This window comes from Narcine bancroftii, chromosome 6 (assembly GCF_036971445.1).
Source record: "Narcine bancroftii isolate sNarBan1 chromosome 6, sNarBan1.hap1, whole genome shotgun sequence".
Taxonomy (NCBI): domain Eukaryota; kingdom Metazoa; phylum Chordata; class Chondrichthyes; order Torpediniformes; family Narcinidae; genus Narcine; species Narcine bancroftii.
This window is the reverse complement of record NC_091474.1, coordinates 96,313,222-96,332,033: the sequence shown is the minus strand read 5'-3', so window position 1 is coordinate 96,332,033 and position 18,812 is coordinate 96,313,222. Positions and strand designations below refer to the sequence as shown.

The 18,812-nt window shown below is 49.0% G+C and overlaps 1 protein-coding gene across 5 annotated transcripts in view; it reads right to left on the bottom strand.

Moving 5' to 3' along the window:
• Nucleotides 1–18,506, bottom strand: part of pik3ap1 (phosphoinositide-3-kinase adaptor protein 1) — a 141,429-nt gene extending 122,923 nt beyond the window's left edge. For all 5 annotated transcript variants that reach the window (XM_069885834.1, XM_069885835.1, XM_069885836.1 and 2 more), the window contains exons 1-2: nt 18,408–18,506; nt 10,429–10,836 (exon numbers count right to left, since the gene is read on the bottom strand). In XM_069885834.1, coding sequence (XP_069741935.1) covers nt 10,429–10,836; nt 18,408–18,420 — 421 coding nt within the window. In that variant the 5' untranslated portion in view covers nt 18,421–18,506. The remainder of the gene's footprint in view (nt 1–10,428; nt 10,837–18,407) is intronic.
• Nucleotides 18,507–18,812: the final 306 nt, after the last annotated feature.

The following is an 18,812-nucleotide window of genomic DNA, read 5'->3' as shown; positions in this document are numbered from 1 at the left end:
TCTGACTAACTGAACCTGTGGTTGTGTTGAGCAGAAGTATGCTGTGCATTCACAGCTGCCACTCAATCCTGATGTATTCTCCATTCACTCATTCAAAACGTTCAACCTCTTGTGTTTCATCCCGCACCCTTCCACTCTGCACCCTTCCCCACCCCCCTTTCCAACTCTCCTGCAAGGCAACTGTCCCGTCCACCTCAACTAAGTGGCCGCTCGACTTCAAAGCCGAGTGTCAGGAAACTATTTGTCCAAGGCTGCTCGATGGAACTCCATACTGGTTCATATTGGTAAAGGTGCATCATCGGCCAAGAGTCAGCATTGCAACAGAGGACAGAAAAGCCTCAAATGGTGCCATCTGGCCAACCACGAACAGCGTAACGATTCCCATTTGATGTTTCGTAGACTCATGGCAAGTGCAGCATGAAACAGGCCCTTCAGCCCACCAAATATGTCCTGGCCAAGTTCAAGTTTATTACCATCTGACCATACATATACAACCAGCTTTTCTCTGGATCTCAGTACACACAGCACATAATGATCACATATGTACTACAAGATATAGGAGCAGAAATAGGCCATTCAGCCCATCAAGTCTGCCCACCATTCAACCATGAGCTGATTCATTTTCCCCGTTTAGCCTCACTGCCCGGCCCCATGACCTTTGATGCCCCTGGTTAATCAGGAACCTATCGATTCATATTTTGGGAGTGTCCTGAACAGCAATAATACTGGGAACAATTCTTTAAAACTCTATCACAGGTTCTTAAGATGAAATGAGAACTGTGCCCTTTTGTGGGTTTGTTTGGTTATTCTCTAGAAGAGAGGATTTCCTTGAATTCAACTAAAAAAAAATTGTTCTTCATTGACGAGCAATTTGGATCAGGTGGGAAGACAGCAGAGCACCAGCCCATAAGCACTGGATACAGGATGGTGTGTCTTTGCTGGAATTTGGAGAAAATTAGATCTAATGTCAAAGGTTACATATCTAACAAGATAAGGGGTCCATTCATCAGCATTTGGTGGCTTAGGTAGGGCTGCCCTGGGGGTTTCTATCTGATGTTCGAGAGCCATGTGGCCATGTTTAGTGGGGGGGGGGGAAGAGAGGGGTCTTCATTTTCCTTTTTTTTTTATATAACTAGCACAGATTGGTCTTTTTAGATCATCGCAATGTGCCAGAATATGAGGTGAAATTCTCATACGGATTTTTCACTTTTTTGATAATTATATATAATTAATATGTGACTCATATTGTCATAATCATAACAATTACAGCACGGAAACAGGCCATTAGGCCCTTCTAGTCCGCACCGAACCAAACACCCCTTTCTAATCCCACCTCCCTGCACAATGCCCATAACCCTCCATCTTCCTCTCATCCATATACCTGTCCAACCTTTTCTTAAATAATACAATTGACTCCGCCGCCACTATTTCTCCCGGAAGATCATTCCACACAGCTACCACTCTCTGAGTAAAGAAGTTCCCCCTCATGTTACCTCTAAACCTCTGCCTCTTAATTCTTAACTCATGTCCTCTTGTTTTAATCTTTCCTCCTCTTAACGGAAATAGTCTATCCACATCCACTCTGTCTATCCCTTTCATAATCTTAAATACTTCTATCAAATCCCCTCTCAACCTTCTACGCTCCAAAGAATAAAGACCCAATCTGTCCAATCTCTCCCCATACTCCAGATGCTTAAACCCAGGCAACATTCTGGTAAACCTTCTCTGCACTCTCTCCACTCTGTTTATATCCTTCCTATAATTAGGCGACCAGAACTGCACACAGAACTCCAAATTAGGCCGCACCAACGTCTTATACAATCTCAACATCACCTCCCAACTCCTATATTCCATGCAATGATTGATAAAGGCCAGCATACTAAAAGCCTTCTTCACCACCCTATTCACGTGAGTTTCTACCTTCAGGGAACGATGTACCGTCACTCCTAAATCTTTCTGCTCTTCTGTATTCCTCAATGCTCTCCCATTTACCACATATGTCCTATTCTGATTCTTCTTACCAAAATGAAGCACCTCACACTTATCAGCATTAAATTCCATCTGCCATTTTTCAGCCCACTTTTCTAAGCAGCCCAAAACCCTCTGCAATCCTAGAAAACCTTCTTCATTATCCACTATTCCACCTATCTTAGTATCGTCTGCATATTTACTAATCCAATTCACCACCCCATCATCTAGATCATTAATGTATATAACGAACAACAATGGGCCCAATACAGATCCTTGAGGCACACCACTGGTCACCAGCCTCCAACCTGACAGACAATTATCCACTACCACTCTCTGGCCTCTCCCTTTCAGCCAATGTTCAATCCATTTGACTATCTCAAAATTTATACCTAAAGACTGCACCTTCCTAACTAACCTTCCATGTGGTACCTTATCGAAGGCCTTACTGAAGTCCATATAGACAACATCCACTGCGTTACCCTCATCCACATTCCTAGTCACCTCTTCAAAAAATTCAATCAGATTGGTCAAACATGACCTTCCTCCCACAAATCCATGTTGAGTGCTCCTGATCAGACCCTGTCTATCCAGATGTTTATAAGTACTATCTCTAAGAATTTTCTCCATTAATTTACCTACCACAGACGTCAAACTTACAGGCCGATAGTTGCCAGGCTTCCTCCTTGAACCCTTTTTAAATAACGGAACCACATGCGCAATGCGCCAATCCTCCGGCACTATCCCCATATCTAATGACATTCGAAAAATTACCGCCAGAGCCTCTGCTATTTCCTCCTTCACTTCTCTCAATGTCCTGGGGAAGATCCCGTCTGGTCCCGGAGACTTATCCACCTTTATATTCTTCAAAAGCCTTAAAACTACACCTTTTGTAATCTCTATATTCCCCATATTTACCCAATTTGCTTTTTTTATCCCACATCTCCCAATATCCTTCTCCTTAGTGAATACCGAAGAAAAGAAACTGTTCAATATCTCCCCCATTTCTCTAGGTTCCACACACAGTTTTCCACTCTGATTTTCTAAGGGACCAATTTTGTCTCGAGCTTTCCTCTTACCATTAACATATTTGTAGAACTCTTTTGGATTAGTTTTCACCCTGCTTGCCATAGTTTTCTCGTACCTTCTTTTAGCTTTCCTAATTCCTCTCTTAAGATTCCTCTTACATTCAATGTATCTTTCAAACATCTCCTTAACTCCATGCTTCTTATATCTAATGTACGCCTCCCTTTTTCTTCGAACCAAGTTTCCAATATTCCTTGAAAACCACGGCTCTCTCAAACCTTTTGCCCCTCCTTTTAACCTAACAGGAACATAAAGCTTTTGCACTCTCAAAATCTGATCTTTAAAAGACTTCCATCTCTCTACTACATCCTGCCCATAAAACAAATTGTCCCAATGCACACCCTGCAAGTCCTTTCGCATCTCCTCAAATCTAGCTTTTCCCCAATCAAAAACCTCAATCCTTGGCCCTGATTTCTCTCTTTCCATAATGACATTGAAGCTGATGGCATTATGATCACTGGACCCGAAGTGCTCGCCAACACTAACCTCCGTCACTTGACCCATCCCATTTGCCAACAGTAGATCTAACACTGCTCCTTCTCTGGTCGGCACCTCTACATATTGTTGTAAAAAACTATCTTGCACACATTTCACAAACTCTAACCCATCCATTCCTTTCACAGAATGTGTTTCCCAATCTATATGTGGAAAATTAAAATCTCCCATAATTACAACCCTGTGCTTATCACAAATATCTACTATCTCCCTACAGATTTGCTCCTCTAGGCCTCGGTCCCCTCCGGGTGGTCTGTATTGGCATTATATAAATAATAATTAATATCTAATATGTAATATTTCTATCAAATTAATAAAAATACTTTAAAAAGTACCTATCAAACTCTGCCTTAAATACACCCAGTGGGCTCCATATCCACCAGTGGCAACAAATTCCACCACCCTCTGGCTGAAGAAATTCCTCAGCAGTGGGTGCCCTTCGATCCTGAAGTTGTGCCCTCTTGTCCTAGACTCGTCCACCATGGGGAACAACCTTTCCACATCGACTCTGTCCACATCTTTCAACATTCAAAATGTTTCAATGAGATCCCCCCCATCCCCCCATTCTCCTAAATTCCAACGAGTACAGGCCATATATTCCTAATAATTCCAGGCATTATATTTGTGAACCTCTTCTGAACCCCAACATCAGCACATCCTTTTCTAAACGAGGAGCCCACAAACCTCCGTGAGGTCTCTCCAGTGAGTTGCAAAGCCTCACCATCACCTTCTTGCTTATATTCTAATCCTCATGAAATAGATGCCAGCTTTTCCCATTTGCCCTCTTAAACACCAATGCCACCTGCAAGTTTCCCCTCAGGGTATCCTGCACAAAGACTCCCATTTAGGAATTTTCAGTTTTCTTTCCACTTAGTAAACAGTCTGCCCGCTTATTTCTTCTGCCAAAGTGCACGACTGAACACGTTCCAAAATTGTATTTCATTTGTATCTTCTCTGCCCAGTGTTTCTGCATCCTTCCTCAACACTACCTGCTCCTCCACCTATCTTTGTATTACCTGGAAACTTGGCCACAAAGCCATTCATTCCATAATCTAAATATCAATCAGAAATGGCCCCAAAATCAAGCCCTGTGAAACCCCACTAGCAACGGGCAGCCATCCAGAATATGATCCCCCTACTCTAACTGTTTCCTGCCAATCAGCCAATGCTCTACCCACGCTAGTATAAGTCCTGTCCAGAGCCTGGGCTTTTATCTTGCTAAAGTAGCCTCACATGCAGCACCTTGTCAAAGGCCTTCTGAAAATCCAAATACACAACATCCACTGGATCTCCCTTATCCAGCCAGCTTGTCACTTCCTCAAGAAATTCCAATAGGTTGGGCAACCAAGATTGTCCCTTCAGGAAAACTCGTTGGCTTTGGCCTCTCCTGTCATGTGCCTCCAAGTACTCCATAACCTCATCCTTGGCAATCAACTCCAATGCCTTCTCAACCACTGACATCAGGCAAAACTGCTCTCTGCTGGCCCCCTCCCTTCTTGAACATTAGAGATGAAGTTTGCGATCGGGCGGCGTCAGTAAAATGGTCAACGTTTCAGGTGGAACCCTTCAACAATGATGCCGGCTTACACAGAGGAGGTCGGACAGCTGGTAGAATGGTGCAAAAAAAACAACCTGAGCCTCAGCGTGGACTCAAGGAGATGATTGTGGACTTCAGGAGGATGAAGGACGGCCACTCTCTACTGCACATCAATGATTCTATTGTGGAGATAGTGGAGAGCACAAAGTTCCTTGGTGTGTATATAAAGGGAGACCTATCCTGGGCTCACACCTCCTCACTCAGCAGGAAGGTGCAGCAGCCCCTACACTTCCAAAGGAGTTGAGTGGGTGGGGGGGGGAAAGAGAACAAGGCTAATGACCCCATATTGACAGCCTTTAACAGGAGCACAATTGAGAGTGTCCTGTCTGGCTGCATCACTGTGTGGGTCGGTAGCTGCAAAGCATCGGACTTGAACCAAATATAGAGGATCATAAAACCGGCTGAGAAGATCACAGACATCTCCCTTTCCTCTACTGATGACATTCACTGGGAACGTTGCTTAAGTGGGGCTCAAAGAATTTTCGAGGACCCTCTCCATCCAGCGCACAGTATCATTGACCCACTACCATCAGGAAGGAGGCACAGGAGCATCAAAATCAGGGCTGCCAGGGAAACAACCTTCCCGTTGGCTGTGAGATTGATGAACGGTGTCCTGTAACCAAGTAAATCTTCCCACACTAATAGTATTTATTTCAAATTATTTTTTATGCACATGCTATGATTATGTGCTGTGTATTGTGTGTGGATGTACCATAGACCAGAGAAACAGTGTTTTGTTGGGTTGTATACATACAGTCAGATGGTAATAAATGAACTTGATCAAGACTCCAATGTCTTGAGCAGGATCTACAAAAAAAATTCACCCCTTCTAAGTTCCTTATTTCTCTAATTTCCACCTCACATGGCTGTTAGCTCAAATCTCAACACAAACTCAGGAGAATTTAAATTCACTGTAATGTTAGCGGTTCAAAGAGGTTTGGTCTCAGTAAAAATGATCAGTGGTGGCCAGGAAAGTTGAATTGAAGCTGCTGAATGACTTCCCAGCCAGTCCCCGCTTCAGACCGTGGACGGTGTGGTCAACACTCCTCACTGATGCCTTGCCCGAATATGGACCAAAGAGCTAAAGTGGGAGCGATCTGCTCTGGACATCAGGACACCATTTACACAAATATAACCTCAAGGAATCCCTGGTCAAACTAAAGTGTGGGCAGCAAAAGGAAAATCATCATTGCCTCAGTTGTTGGAGGCCAGTCTTCCCTGAACTTTGAGAGAATATTCCCCAGTTCTCTCGATGACTTCAGCTCCAACAACATTCAAGTCCAGGAACAGGAGCTCATGTAACTGGTTCCCCTACCTATCCTACACATTCATTCATGGACCATTCCAGTACAGGCCTTTCAGTCAACATTGTTGTGCCCGACCTATGTGAACCTACTCCATAACAATCTAAACTTTCCCTCCCTCACACCCAAAATCCTCTGTTTTTCTTACATCCATCAGAGTCTTTCGAATGCCCCCATTGAACTAGCATGCACCAACCTCCCTCCCACCCTCAGCAATACATTCTAACACCCACCACTGTCTGTCTGACATCTCCCCAAAACTTTCCTCCATTCACCTTAAACCAGTGATTCTCCACCTTTTTCGTTCCACTCACATCCCACTTTAAGTAATCCCTATGCCATTGGTGTTTTGTGATTGGTTAAGGTGGGATGTGAGTGGGAAGGGAAAATTGGAGACCGCAGCTCTAGACCAAATTATTATGAAAGTATTTTGCTCGAGAAAAATTGTCATTGGCCCATTTTCTTTGGAGTTAGGAAACTGTGCACATAATGAGTTCATTAGATATGATTAAAACTTTTTCTTTCCACCAACATCCCACCTTAAACGATCTCTTACTAATCACAGAGCTCCGATGGCATCGGGATTACTTAAAGTGGTACATGAGTGGAAAGACAAAGGTTGAAACCACTGCCTTAAACAGATGTCTTCTGTTAAAAGGTGCTGGCTGTCCACCCTATCCATGCCCCTCATAATCTTACAGACACAAGATTCCTTCCACGCTGACACACAGTGGCTGCAGTACGTCACAGTTCATTCCCTGCAGAAGTGTGACAGAGGACCCTCTGATCCACGGCCTGTCGCTGGGAGCCACACTCAGAGTCTGACATCCAGAACTGCTGGGAGACTCACTTTGGCCGGCTCCAAATCTGTGGGTCTTACAGCACATGGAGATGTCGGTGAGGGAATGCTGCCGCCTGGCACGTTCCAGGGGTCCATGCTGAGGGACGCTGTGGGGAAAGACAACGGTCGAGAATCCTCGCATTACCAGGAACTAAGGGGCTGAGATTGAGGGGGAAGCCCTTCAAACAGCAGGAGGGGGGGAGGGGGCGAGGAAGAAGCGACAGGGTGCCACAGTGGTGGTAATGGTGTAAATAGAATCAAATGTAACAATGTACAGAGACTGGAATGTATGGATATGAAAGGGTGGGGATAGACTCCTTTTGGAAATAATTTATTGTGAATAAAGTCTATTTTTGATTTTTAAAAGTGTACCAGCTATAAAATGCACTATATTTACCTCCCTTGCTAACTCAAGAGGTACCTCTAAAACCTACAACCCTGACCGTGAAGCAGGACAAGAGTTGCAGGCGCATGGTCACAGCCCCACCTGCACCTCACACAACATCCTGACTTGGAAACAATATCCAAATCCCGAAACTCCCTGCCCAACAGCAGAGTGGGACCATGTTCACCAGAAGATCTGATGACACTCAAGGAAGCACTCACCATCACCGGGCCATAAACACTGGCCTTGCCCAGATCCTGAATGAATAAACACTTCCATATTCAACAAAATACGTCACCATATGCAACTGATTTAATTTAAAATTGGCTCGGAAATCATTCTGGTAAATCTCCTTTGGACATCTTCCTTCCTGAGAACTGGGGTAGCAGTTACCACAATGCTGTTACAGCGGCAATGTTCAGGACTGGTGTTCACATCTCGTGCGGTCTGTAAGGAGTCTGCACGTTCTCCCCAGGTCTGCGTGGGTTTTCCCCAGGAACTCCGGTTTCTTCCCACTACTCGTGGGGGGGATGGGGGGGTGATAGTCAGTCGTGTGTAATTGGGCGGCGCGGACTCGTGGGTCGAAATGGCCTGTACGTCTACATTTTTTAAAAGCTAAAGACCTCCAGAGATTCATTTATCAGTATTTACATCCCTCAAGGACAAACATTTCAATGCAAATTGTTTATCCCTCCATTTGTGTTTATTCATCCCATTTCTAGATAATTCTCCATACTTAGGAAATTACTTTGATTCTAGGTCCACGTAGAAACCCCACATTCCCAAAACTGGGCTTCAGTTCAATCAATCAGCCCTATACATAAATGTGCTGGAGAAACTCAGCTGGTCACGCAGCATCCATAGGAAGTAAAGGGTAACCAACGTTTCGGGCCCCAGCCCTTCATCAGGTCGAAGCAAAAATCAGGCAGGCATCTGAATAGGAAGGTATGGGGGGGGGGGGGGGGGGGGGGGGGGGGCGGGGTGGGGAAAGAAGGAAGGGACGGGGAGGATAACTGGCTAACAGGGAGGAAAGCCTATCTTGCTGCTTCCCTCTGTTAGCTCCGAGATTGCTAGGGTCTTGCTAGATCGTCAAAGGTTGTGGGGAGAAGGCCGGACAGAGGGGCTGAGTGGGAAAATGGATCAGCTCGTGATTGAATAGTGGCATAGACTCAGTGGGCTGAATGGTCTATTTCTGCTCCTTATCCCTGCTGCTCTCGAGTTCTACGGCCAAGACCCCTTTCCTTAGCCACGGGTCCTTCCCCATCCTATCCCCACTTTAACTTTGGCAGCATATTTAGTCCCTAGTCCTTCACCCAAGTCAGGATAAACAAGGTGGAAAGGGTGAGGACCAAGAACTGCCGCCTAATCACAGACTAATTATTGACAAAACACTCCAGATTCACTTCTTTTCTAACCATTCTCCCACCGAACTAATAGGTTGTCCATGACTGCATGAGCTAATTTTTTGAAGCCATCTCTTACATGGAACCGGATGCTTTACAGACTTCCTCGTATTTTTTTCCCTTTTCTAACATCCCACTTTTGATTTAAAAAAAACCAATGATAATCTCCTTACAGAACGGATTCTTTAAACAGTCTAAACAATCTTGCCCTGTTCAACCTCCAAAAACTAATAATTTCGAGGCTTTTTGATAGGCATTAGTCTTCATCGACAAGAGGCAGGTCTTGGGACAGCAGCCTCTATCCTCAAGGGGCCTCACCACCCAGGCCATGCCCTCTCCTCACTGCTACCATCAGAAAGAAGGTAGCCTGAAGACGAGCACCCTCCAGTACCAACAAAACAGCTTCTTCCCCTCAGCCGTCAGGTTTCCGAGTGGACAATGAACCACAGACATTTGCTCACTCCTTTTTCCTCTTCCTTTGCAGTAATTACTTATTTTTAAAATAGTGAATTTACAGAAATGTAATTTATCAGAATTTTTGCACCCCACTTAACTGCTGCCGCAAATTGTCACGCATCGTCACAACAATAAACCTGATTCTAGACATTTGGCACCCTCAAACGTCGTTTTCCCCCCCCCAAGATTACCGCGGCCAACTGGAGCGATCAAGCGTCAGACTGACCTGGGACCTCCCTGATGCCTGGATCGGACGACAGCCCAAGAAACGCAGGCACTGGAATGGTGAGTGGACAAGGGAGCCGGAAGAAGCCCTCAGCAAGTTAGACCAGCTCTCAAGAAAAGCTCCCGACCCGAAACGCTGACTAACCATTTTCTCCACGGATGCTGCCTGGATCACTGCATAATTATTTTTCCTTAAAGGCATATCTCATAAAAGGCAAGATCAGAACCTTTCCCTGTGATCAGATAACCAGAATCACACAGGTTCCACCCCAAACCTTCGCAAAGCTACATTGGTGTAAATACACAATGCTGGAGAAACTCAGCAGGTCAAATTGTGTCCGATATATTACAAAGATAAAGATACAGAACCAATGTTTCGGGTTTGAGCCCTTCATCAAGGTGAAGAGCTCAAGCTCGATATGCTGGTTATGTATCAGGTATCATACATCATGAAAGGCTCAAGCCCGAAACATTGGTTCTGCATCTTTATAATGGACACAATTTGACCTGCTGAGTTTCTCCAGTGTCGTGTTTTACTTCAACCACAGTGTCTGCAGACTTTTGTGTTTTCCTTCCCCAAAGAGCTTTGGTGTTCAAGGTTCAGGGAAGGGAACCTGGCACATGCCCACCCCTCACTGGAATTGGTCAACGTCAAGCTCCAAACTTACTCTCGGTGATGGTTTCTTCCACAGCACCTGCAAACTCCTCGGCCTCAGCATCGCAGTTCAGGTACTTCCACTTCTGCCAGTCTACAAACAAGGTGTGGAGATGCGGCGTTTCCATCACCCCACAAAACAGGATGACCACTTTGTGTGCTGGTCTCAGTATCCTATGCACCCCTTGTTCCATCCCACTGAACACAAGCCAGTCCAACAACTGGGGCGACAGGACAACCAAGAGGCATTTTGCCTGTCTAAACTGATTACAATCCTGGCTCGAGAATGAGGTATTCTCGCTCACTGTGTAGGGCAGAATCTCTAAGTGACTCCTTGACGTGAGCAAGTTGGTAAGATATTCAGTCCACTCGGTCGCATCTTCAGTGCTCAAAATCACCACATCAGGTGCAATCGATTGATCTGAAAGAGAAATTTATTCCTGTCAATTATTCTGTTAAAAAAGATACTTTAAATTCAGTTCGGTTTGATATGACGCCCCAACGTCACCTCAGGTAGCCTTATCCCACAGTTTCCACCATCCCCCTGTCTCATCTACTGACACCAAAACCATGTCAATCTCCCCCACTGCCCCTCCTCCAATGATGTCCAACCACCTTCCCCAATCCCCTCTCCCACCTCCACCACACCCCTCCTCCAACTGCCCTCTTATCTCCACCCTCCAACCATCCTTCCCCTCTCCCCCTCCAAACAAGGAGTGATGCTACGATGTTTCCAACACCCCACAATACAGAAGGGCCACTTTGTCACCACCCTCCCCTACCCCCTTCTCCCACCTACCGCCCTCCCCAAACCCCACCTCCCTCCCCACCCCTTGCCAACCCCCTTTCCTACCTCCTCCCACCTTCACCCTCCATCAGCCCTCTCCAAACCCCTACTAACCTCCATCCCCTCTCACCTCCACTCTCCCCATCCCCTTCTCAACCTCCTCTCTCCCACCTCCATCCTATTCACACCCGCAACCTCCTCTCCCACCTCCACCAACCCATCCTCCCCAGTCCCCTTCCCCACCTCCCCTCCACATCCACCACCCCATCCTCCCCAGTCCCCTTCCCCTCCTCCCCATCCCCCCACCTCCACCTCCCCTCCCACCTCTACCAACCCATCCTCCCCAGTCCCCTTCCTCCCCAGTCCCCTTCCCCCCCACCTCCACCACCCCATCCTTCCGTCCTCTTCCCCACCTCCCACCCCACATCCACCACCCCATCCTCCCCAGTCCCCTTCCCCCACCTCCCCCTCTCCTCCACCACCACAACCAGCCCCTGTCCCACTATTTTGGATGAAACTAGTGACCCATGCTCCAACATCACATGCACAAGGTAAAGCTTTTTGTCGAGAATAAACCCCCAGTCCAGGGCCTGTGAGTGGGTGGGAGTCTAACTACTTGGCCGAAAACTAACCCCTGAAGAGTGAAACATGGAAGTCTGTAGACGCTGTGATTGCTGTAAAAACCTGTGTTGGAGAAACTCAGCAGGTCTTGCAGTGTCCTTAGCAGGTGAAGAAATATCATCAATATGTTGGGCCCTTTTTCAAGTTATGAGTGAACAGCAGGCAGGCATCTGAATTAAAAGGCGGGGCAGGAGTACAGTCTCACTGACAAAAGATGTTCATTGGATATGAAGAGGTAAATTTGGCTCTGAGAATGCACAGCTGGGGTAAAGGAGACAGGGGAAAAGGGAAGAGAGAGAGTTAGACTAGTGGTTCTCAACCTTTTTCTTTCCACTCACATCCCACTTTAAGTAATCCCAATGCCGTCGGTGCTCTGTGATTAGTAAGGGGTTGCTTTAAGGTGGGATGTGAGTGGGAAGGGAATGTCGAGAACCACTGCTCTAGACCCAATTGTTACTAAAATATCTTGCTTGAGAAAAATTGTCACTGGCCCATTTCCTTTGGAGTTATGAAACCGTGCACATAATAAGTCAATGAGGTTTTCAAACCTTTTCTTCCCACCCACAAACCACCTTAAACAATCCCTTGCTAATCACAGAGCACCGATGGCATCGGGATTACTTAAAGTGGAATGTGAGTGCAAAGAAAAAGGTTGAGGAGCACTGAACTCGAGGAAAGGAGACACAAGTCGGGGTGGAGGGGAGGGCTAACAGATGTCAATGTGTCGATGGCCATGCCATCCGGTTAGAGCACACATGTCAAACTCTGGCCCGCGGGCCAAATTTGGCCCGCGATATAATTATATTTGGCCCGCAAGATCATTTCAAAAATGTATTAGAGGTGGCCCGCCCTGCAGCGAGAGCCGATGCTGTTTTTTGGTAATGTCACCCCCACCATCCTCCCCCTTCATTGCACATCCTTCCCCATTGTAACACGAGAAGTCTGTCGATGTCATCAGCCGGCAAGCCAGTTGGAAGGCTCCCCGCACAACCAGTCACTTCTCCCACCTGTTGAGCGGTGCGGCGGATGGGCGAGCGCCTGTGATTTCCTGTCGGCGCGACGGGCATGGCAGGCTGCGCACAGCCCCCGGGCAGCGCGAGCCCCGCGCGACTGGCACCGGACGGCTCTTCCACAGCGCGAGCGCACTTCTCCCGGTCGCCACGGCCTTCAGCGCTTGCACCCACGCGGACCCCAGGGACGCTGGTTCGGCCCTGCACGTGAAGAGAGAGAGGGTGGCTGTCCGCAAAGGCTGATCGGCAGCACACTGGGCCTGAGTGGGTGGGTAAGCAGGGGTGGGCAGAGGGTGTGGGTGAGGAGTAATGGGCAGGGGAAGTTATGGTGGTGCGAAGGGCAGTTAGAGGGAGGGATGAGTAGAAGGAGAGGTGGATAGGGAAGAGGTAAAAGGGGAGGGGCAGGGCGAGTAGGGGAGGGGTGATTAGAGGGTGAGAGACGGGTAGAGGGAGGAACAGGTTGAGGGGAGAGGCAGTAGAGGGGCATGTATAGGATGGGGTGGGTAGAGGCAGAGCGAGTGGAGTGAGGGGTGAGTAGAGGTTGGGTAAAGGACTGGTCAGGTAGAGGGATGGTGGGTCGAGGGTGAATAGAGGCCTAGAGCCTGAGGAGTGAGCAGGAAATGCTGAGTCCTGATGCAGGCCAAAATGGACATAGCCTGTGAATGCTGACGACATCTCCACAGGGACCAAATAGCAAGATATTTGTCAAGCAAACTTTATCCTCCTAAAGTTATATCCTAAAGTTTAACATTACATATGTTGAAAGAAGAGAAAACATGCAGATGTTGTTGAAAATTTTCAATAATTATTTAGTTCAGCCCTCGACTTAGTCCAAGTTTTTAATTTTGGCCCTCCGTGAATTTGAGTTTGACACCCCTGGGTTAGAGGGTACCCAGATGGAAGATGAGGTGTTGTTCCTCCAATTTGCAGGCGGTCTCAGTCTGGCAGTGCATAAGACCACAGACAGACATGTCGACAAGGGAAATCTTGACCTCTCGTAATGCCAGCCACATAAAGGCTGCCAGCGTACACTGCAGCTATATTGGAAATGGTTAAACATTGAGGTCTGTCATTTTAATCTTGTGTCAGCACACAAAATGAACTGCCCTTAACCACACGATAATGTTGAATAATTGACAACAGTACTCTGAGAACATGTTGGATAATGCAGTTCCTCAAAAGGACCTACACTAACACACACCAGGAAACATCAGCCTTTCTGATTACAAAGAACAAATCATATTAACCATGGATTATCCATCTCCTCGATCTCGTTAAACATAAACTTCATCGAAGAGCCTGCAGGAATGAGTTTGCGTCCTGTTGAATGTAGATTGACATTCATGCAACTCCACTAACATTCATGGAATCAGGACCTTCAGCCCAACTGGCTCATACTGACCAGTTTTCCACATGAGCTACTTAAATTTGCCTGAGTTTGGTTCATTTCCCTCCAAATATTTCCCCTTCAAATAAAATCTCTTTTGAACGTCACAACTGCCCCCACCTGCACCACTTCCTCTGGAAACTCATTCCACGTACCCCATCACCCCATGCAACTAAGTTGCCCATCGGGCCCCCTTTCAACATCATCCCCTCACCGGAGAAAGAGATTGTAACCATTTACCATATCACTAAATGTCATATCTTTCATGGCTTGGTTCAGCATCATGCTGAAGAAGATTGAAAAGAGGGTTGGTGCGAGAACACAGCCTTGCTTCACGCCATTGTTAATGGAGAAGGGTTCAGAGAGCTCATTGCTGTATCTGACCCAACCTTGTTGGTTTTCGTGCAGTTGGATAATCATGTTGAGGAACTTTGGGGGACATCCGATGCGCTCTAGTATTTGCCAAAGCCTTTTAATGCTCACGGTGTTGAAAGCTTTGGTGAGGTCAACAAAGGTGATGTAGAGTCCTTTGTTTTGTTCTCTGCACTTTTCTTGGAGCTGTCTGAGGGCAAAGACCATGTCAGTGGTTCCTCTGTTTGCGCGAAAGCCGCACTGTGATTCTGGGAGAATATTCTCGGCGACACTAGGTATTATTCCATGAAAGACCCCAACAATGAAGACGCTGTTTACATCCGGTACCGCACGGATGGCAGTCTCTTCAATCTGAGGCGCCTGCAAGCTCACACCAAGACACAAGAGAAACTTGTCCGTGAACTACTCTTTGCAGATGATGCCGCTTTAGTTGCCCATTCAGAGCCAGCTCTTCAGCGCTTGACGTCCTGCTTTGCGGAAACTGCCAAAATGTTTGGCCTGGAAGTCAGCCTGAAGAAAACTGAGGTCCTCCATCAGCCAGCTCCCCACCATGACTACCAGCCCCCCCACATCTCCATCGGGCACACAAAACTCAAAACGGTCAACCAGTTTACCTATCTCGGCTGCACCATTTCATCAGATGCAAGGATCGACAATGAGATAGACAACAGACTCGCCAAGGCAAATAGCGCCTTTGGAAGACTACACAAAAGAGTCTGGAAAAACAACCAACTGAAAAACCTCACAAAGATAAGCGTATACAGAGCCGTTGTCATACCCACACTCCTGTTCGGCTCCGAATCATGGGTCCTCTACCGGCACCACCTACGGCTCCTAGAACGCTTCCACCAGCGTTGTCTCCGCTCCATCCTCAACATCCATTGGAGCGCTCACACCCCTAACGTCGAGGTACTCGAGATGGCAGAGGTCGACAGCATCGAGTCCACGCTGCTGAAGATCCAGCTGCGCTGGATGGGTCACGTCTCCAGAATGGAGGACCATCGCCTTCCCAAGATCGTATTATATGGCGAGCTCTCCACTGGCCACCGTGACAGAGGTGCACCAAAGAAAAGCTACAAGGACTGCCTAAAGAAATCTCTTGGTGCCTGCCACATTTACCACCGCCAGTGGGCTGATAACGCCTCAAACCGTGCATCTTGGTGCCTCACAGTTTGGCGGGCAGCAGCCTCCTTTGAAGAAGACCGCAGAGCCCACCTCACTGACAAAAGGCAAAGGAGGAAAAACCCAACACCCAACCCCAACCAACCAATTTTCCCTTGCAACCGCTGCAATCGTGTCTGCCTGTCCCGCATCGGACTGGTCAGCCACAAACGAGCCTGCAGCTGACGTGGACTTTTTACCCCCTCCATAAATCTTCGTCCGCGAAGCCAAGCCAAAGAAAAAATGTCATATCAGCAAGTGCTGCCGCTGGGGTGGACCAGGGAGAGCGGGAACAAAGATCCCTTCTGTAGGGTTCGACCGCCCTGTTCTAATGGCTTTGCACAGCCTTGAAACGGCCTGTTAAAGAGGTTTCCATTTAAAATCTTGCAACTGCAGGGTCTGCGCCCAAGACGTCTGCGCCTGTGTTCAAAAACCGGCACGAGAGGTTGGAGACTCCGAAAACGGGGAGAAACACCACCCCACCCCTCCCCCATTGAGAAGGAGATACAGAGCAAACAACCCGATAGCACGGCAACAGACTAGCCAGGGGCTCAGAAGCTGAGGGGCCCACACGGGCTGCGGTTGGAGGACCCACATGGGCTGCGGTTGGAGGACCCACATGGGCTGCTGGAGGCTGGCTGATGGGAACCAGGCATCGGGGCCAGGATTCTAGAGGATGCCGAAGGCAAGAAGGGCCTATGAAGGGACTCTCTTTTGCCTTTCTCTCTCGTACTCCTAAGTGACACCAGGCAACACTCTCAGCAGCTCTGTGTCTGCCAGGTAGAAGGCAATTCTGTGTAATACTGCACTATTATATGAATCTTGAATAAACCTCCAAGATAAACAGCCCTTGTAACTCATGCCTTCTAGTCCCAGTAACATCCTTGACAAACATTTCAGTTTAATGACAAAACAAAGGAGCAGAATTGGCCAATTTGGCCCATTGACGCCACCCCACCATTTCCCCATGGCTGGTCTATGAGGCATTTTCCTTCAGCTGGGCACCAGCACTGACAAAAATATATTCCAAATCTGGCCCACCAAAGGAAAGTTCCAACCAAGCTGGCCTCTCTCCTCCAATACCCTCAAATAACTGGTAGCCTAAAAGAAGACCAAGTTCAATCTTTCTTTACAATCTTGTTTTGAAAGCTCCGCATGTCCTAATCAAACAGCACCATTTTCCAAACCCCCAGTGACGACCAGTGATGCAAACCTGACCAGGTATGCTCAGTGTCAGAGCCACCATCGTTCTCAACTGATAGTCTCCAGTTGAAGTGCTCTGGGTTCCTGCTACATACAAGCCATCCCTTGCCATCAAAGAAGATTCAGAATTTAAGAACATCTGATGCAAATGCTTTCCTAACCTTTCAAATAGACTCAAACCATTTTGTCAAGATAACAAAAGCAGGGTTTTTGACTTCCTTATTTTAAATTGACCATTGGAGTGTTTGCATTTCAGGAGTATTGCTTCTTCCCAGTTTCAACTTACAGTTGATGACTTTTAAGAAAGAAGTTGGGCCATTTTCGCTTGTTTAGCAAGTTAAAATAAACAAATATAAAAAAATAAAGTTAAAATAAGAAATCGTTCAGAGCAAACAGTGGTTCTGTGCAAACACTGGTCAGGGTTCGAATGTTTTAATTGTACGGTTTCTGATATGGGGATGGGGAAGGGGGGATGAAGAGCGGGGGACTGGGGAGGGGGAAAGAAAAGGGATGGGGGTACACCGGGAGAAGAGAGTGGGGGACCAGGGTGTGGAGGATGGGAAGTGTGGAGAACTGACTGGTGGGAGAGTGGAGCATTGGGGGGGGGGGGGGGAAGAGTGGGATAGATTGGGGGACTGGAGAGGTGGACCAGGTAGGGGGAGAGTGGGAGACGGGGGGGGGGGGGGGGAGGAGTGAGGGTGACTGGCACGGGGGGGGGAAAGAGTGGGGTTCTGGACGGGAGAGAGGGCATTTGGAAGGACAGAGAAAGGTGTTTTGGAGGGGCAGAGAGAGGGGGTTTGGGGAGCAAAAAGAGTGCTGGGAGAGAGGGTGGTTTGGGGGCAGAGGGAAAAGGATTAGTGGGCAGAGGGAGGGCGGAGGACTGGGAGAGAGCTGTCAGGGGCGGAGCCCCCACCACGCTGAGCTGAGGGAAGCAGAACCGACAGGAGCCGGATCATTTGGAGCAGGGAGACCGGCGCCGGCTGCTGGGGTGGATGGAGGATCCTTCTCCCTCCCGCCCTCCGTCCCCCGCCCGCGGACTCCCCGTCCCCCGCCCGCGGACTCCCCGTCCCCCGCCCGCGGACTCCCCGTCCCCCGCCCGCGGACTCCCCGTCCCCCGCCCGCGGACTCCCCGTCCCCCGCCCGCGGACTCCCCGTCCCCCGCCCGCGGACTCCCCGTCCCCCGCCCGCGGACTCCCCGTCCCCCGCCCGCGGACTCCCCGTCCCCCGCCCGCGGACTCCCCGTCCCCCGCCCGCGGACTCCCCGTCCCCCGCCCGCGGACTCCCCGTCCCCCGCCCGCGGACTCCCCGTCCCCCGCCCGCGGACTCCCCGTCCCCCGCCCGCGGACTCCCCGTCCCCCGCCCGCGGACTCCCCGTCCCCCGCCCGCGGACTCCCCGTCCCCCCTCCTTCCCGGTCCCGGCGCTGTGTGTCCGGCCGCTGACCAGTGATTACCTGGGGCGGACATGGTCCCGGCAGCGGCCGCCCGACTGCTGGGGCATCACCTGGGGCAGTCCCGGCACTGCCGCCCACGGAGGCTGAAGGCAGGGCGGCCGGCACTTCCTGAGCGGCGGCTGCGGCTCCGAGCCCGTCCCTCCCCCTTCTCCCGTCCCTCCCCCTTCTCCCGTCCCTCCCCCTTCTCCCGTCCCTCCCCCTTCTCCCGTCCCTCCCCCTTCTCCCGTCCCTCCCCCTTCTCCCGTCCCTCCCCCTTCTCCCGTCCCTCCCCCTTCTCCCGTCCCTCCCCCTTCTCCCGTCCCTCCCCCTTCTCCCGTCCCTCCCCCTCCTTCCGTCCCTCTCTCCCTTCTCCCTCCTCCTTCCCTCCCCTCCTCCTTCCCTCCCCTTCTCCCTCCCTTCCCCTCC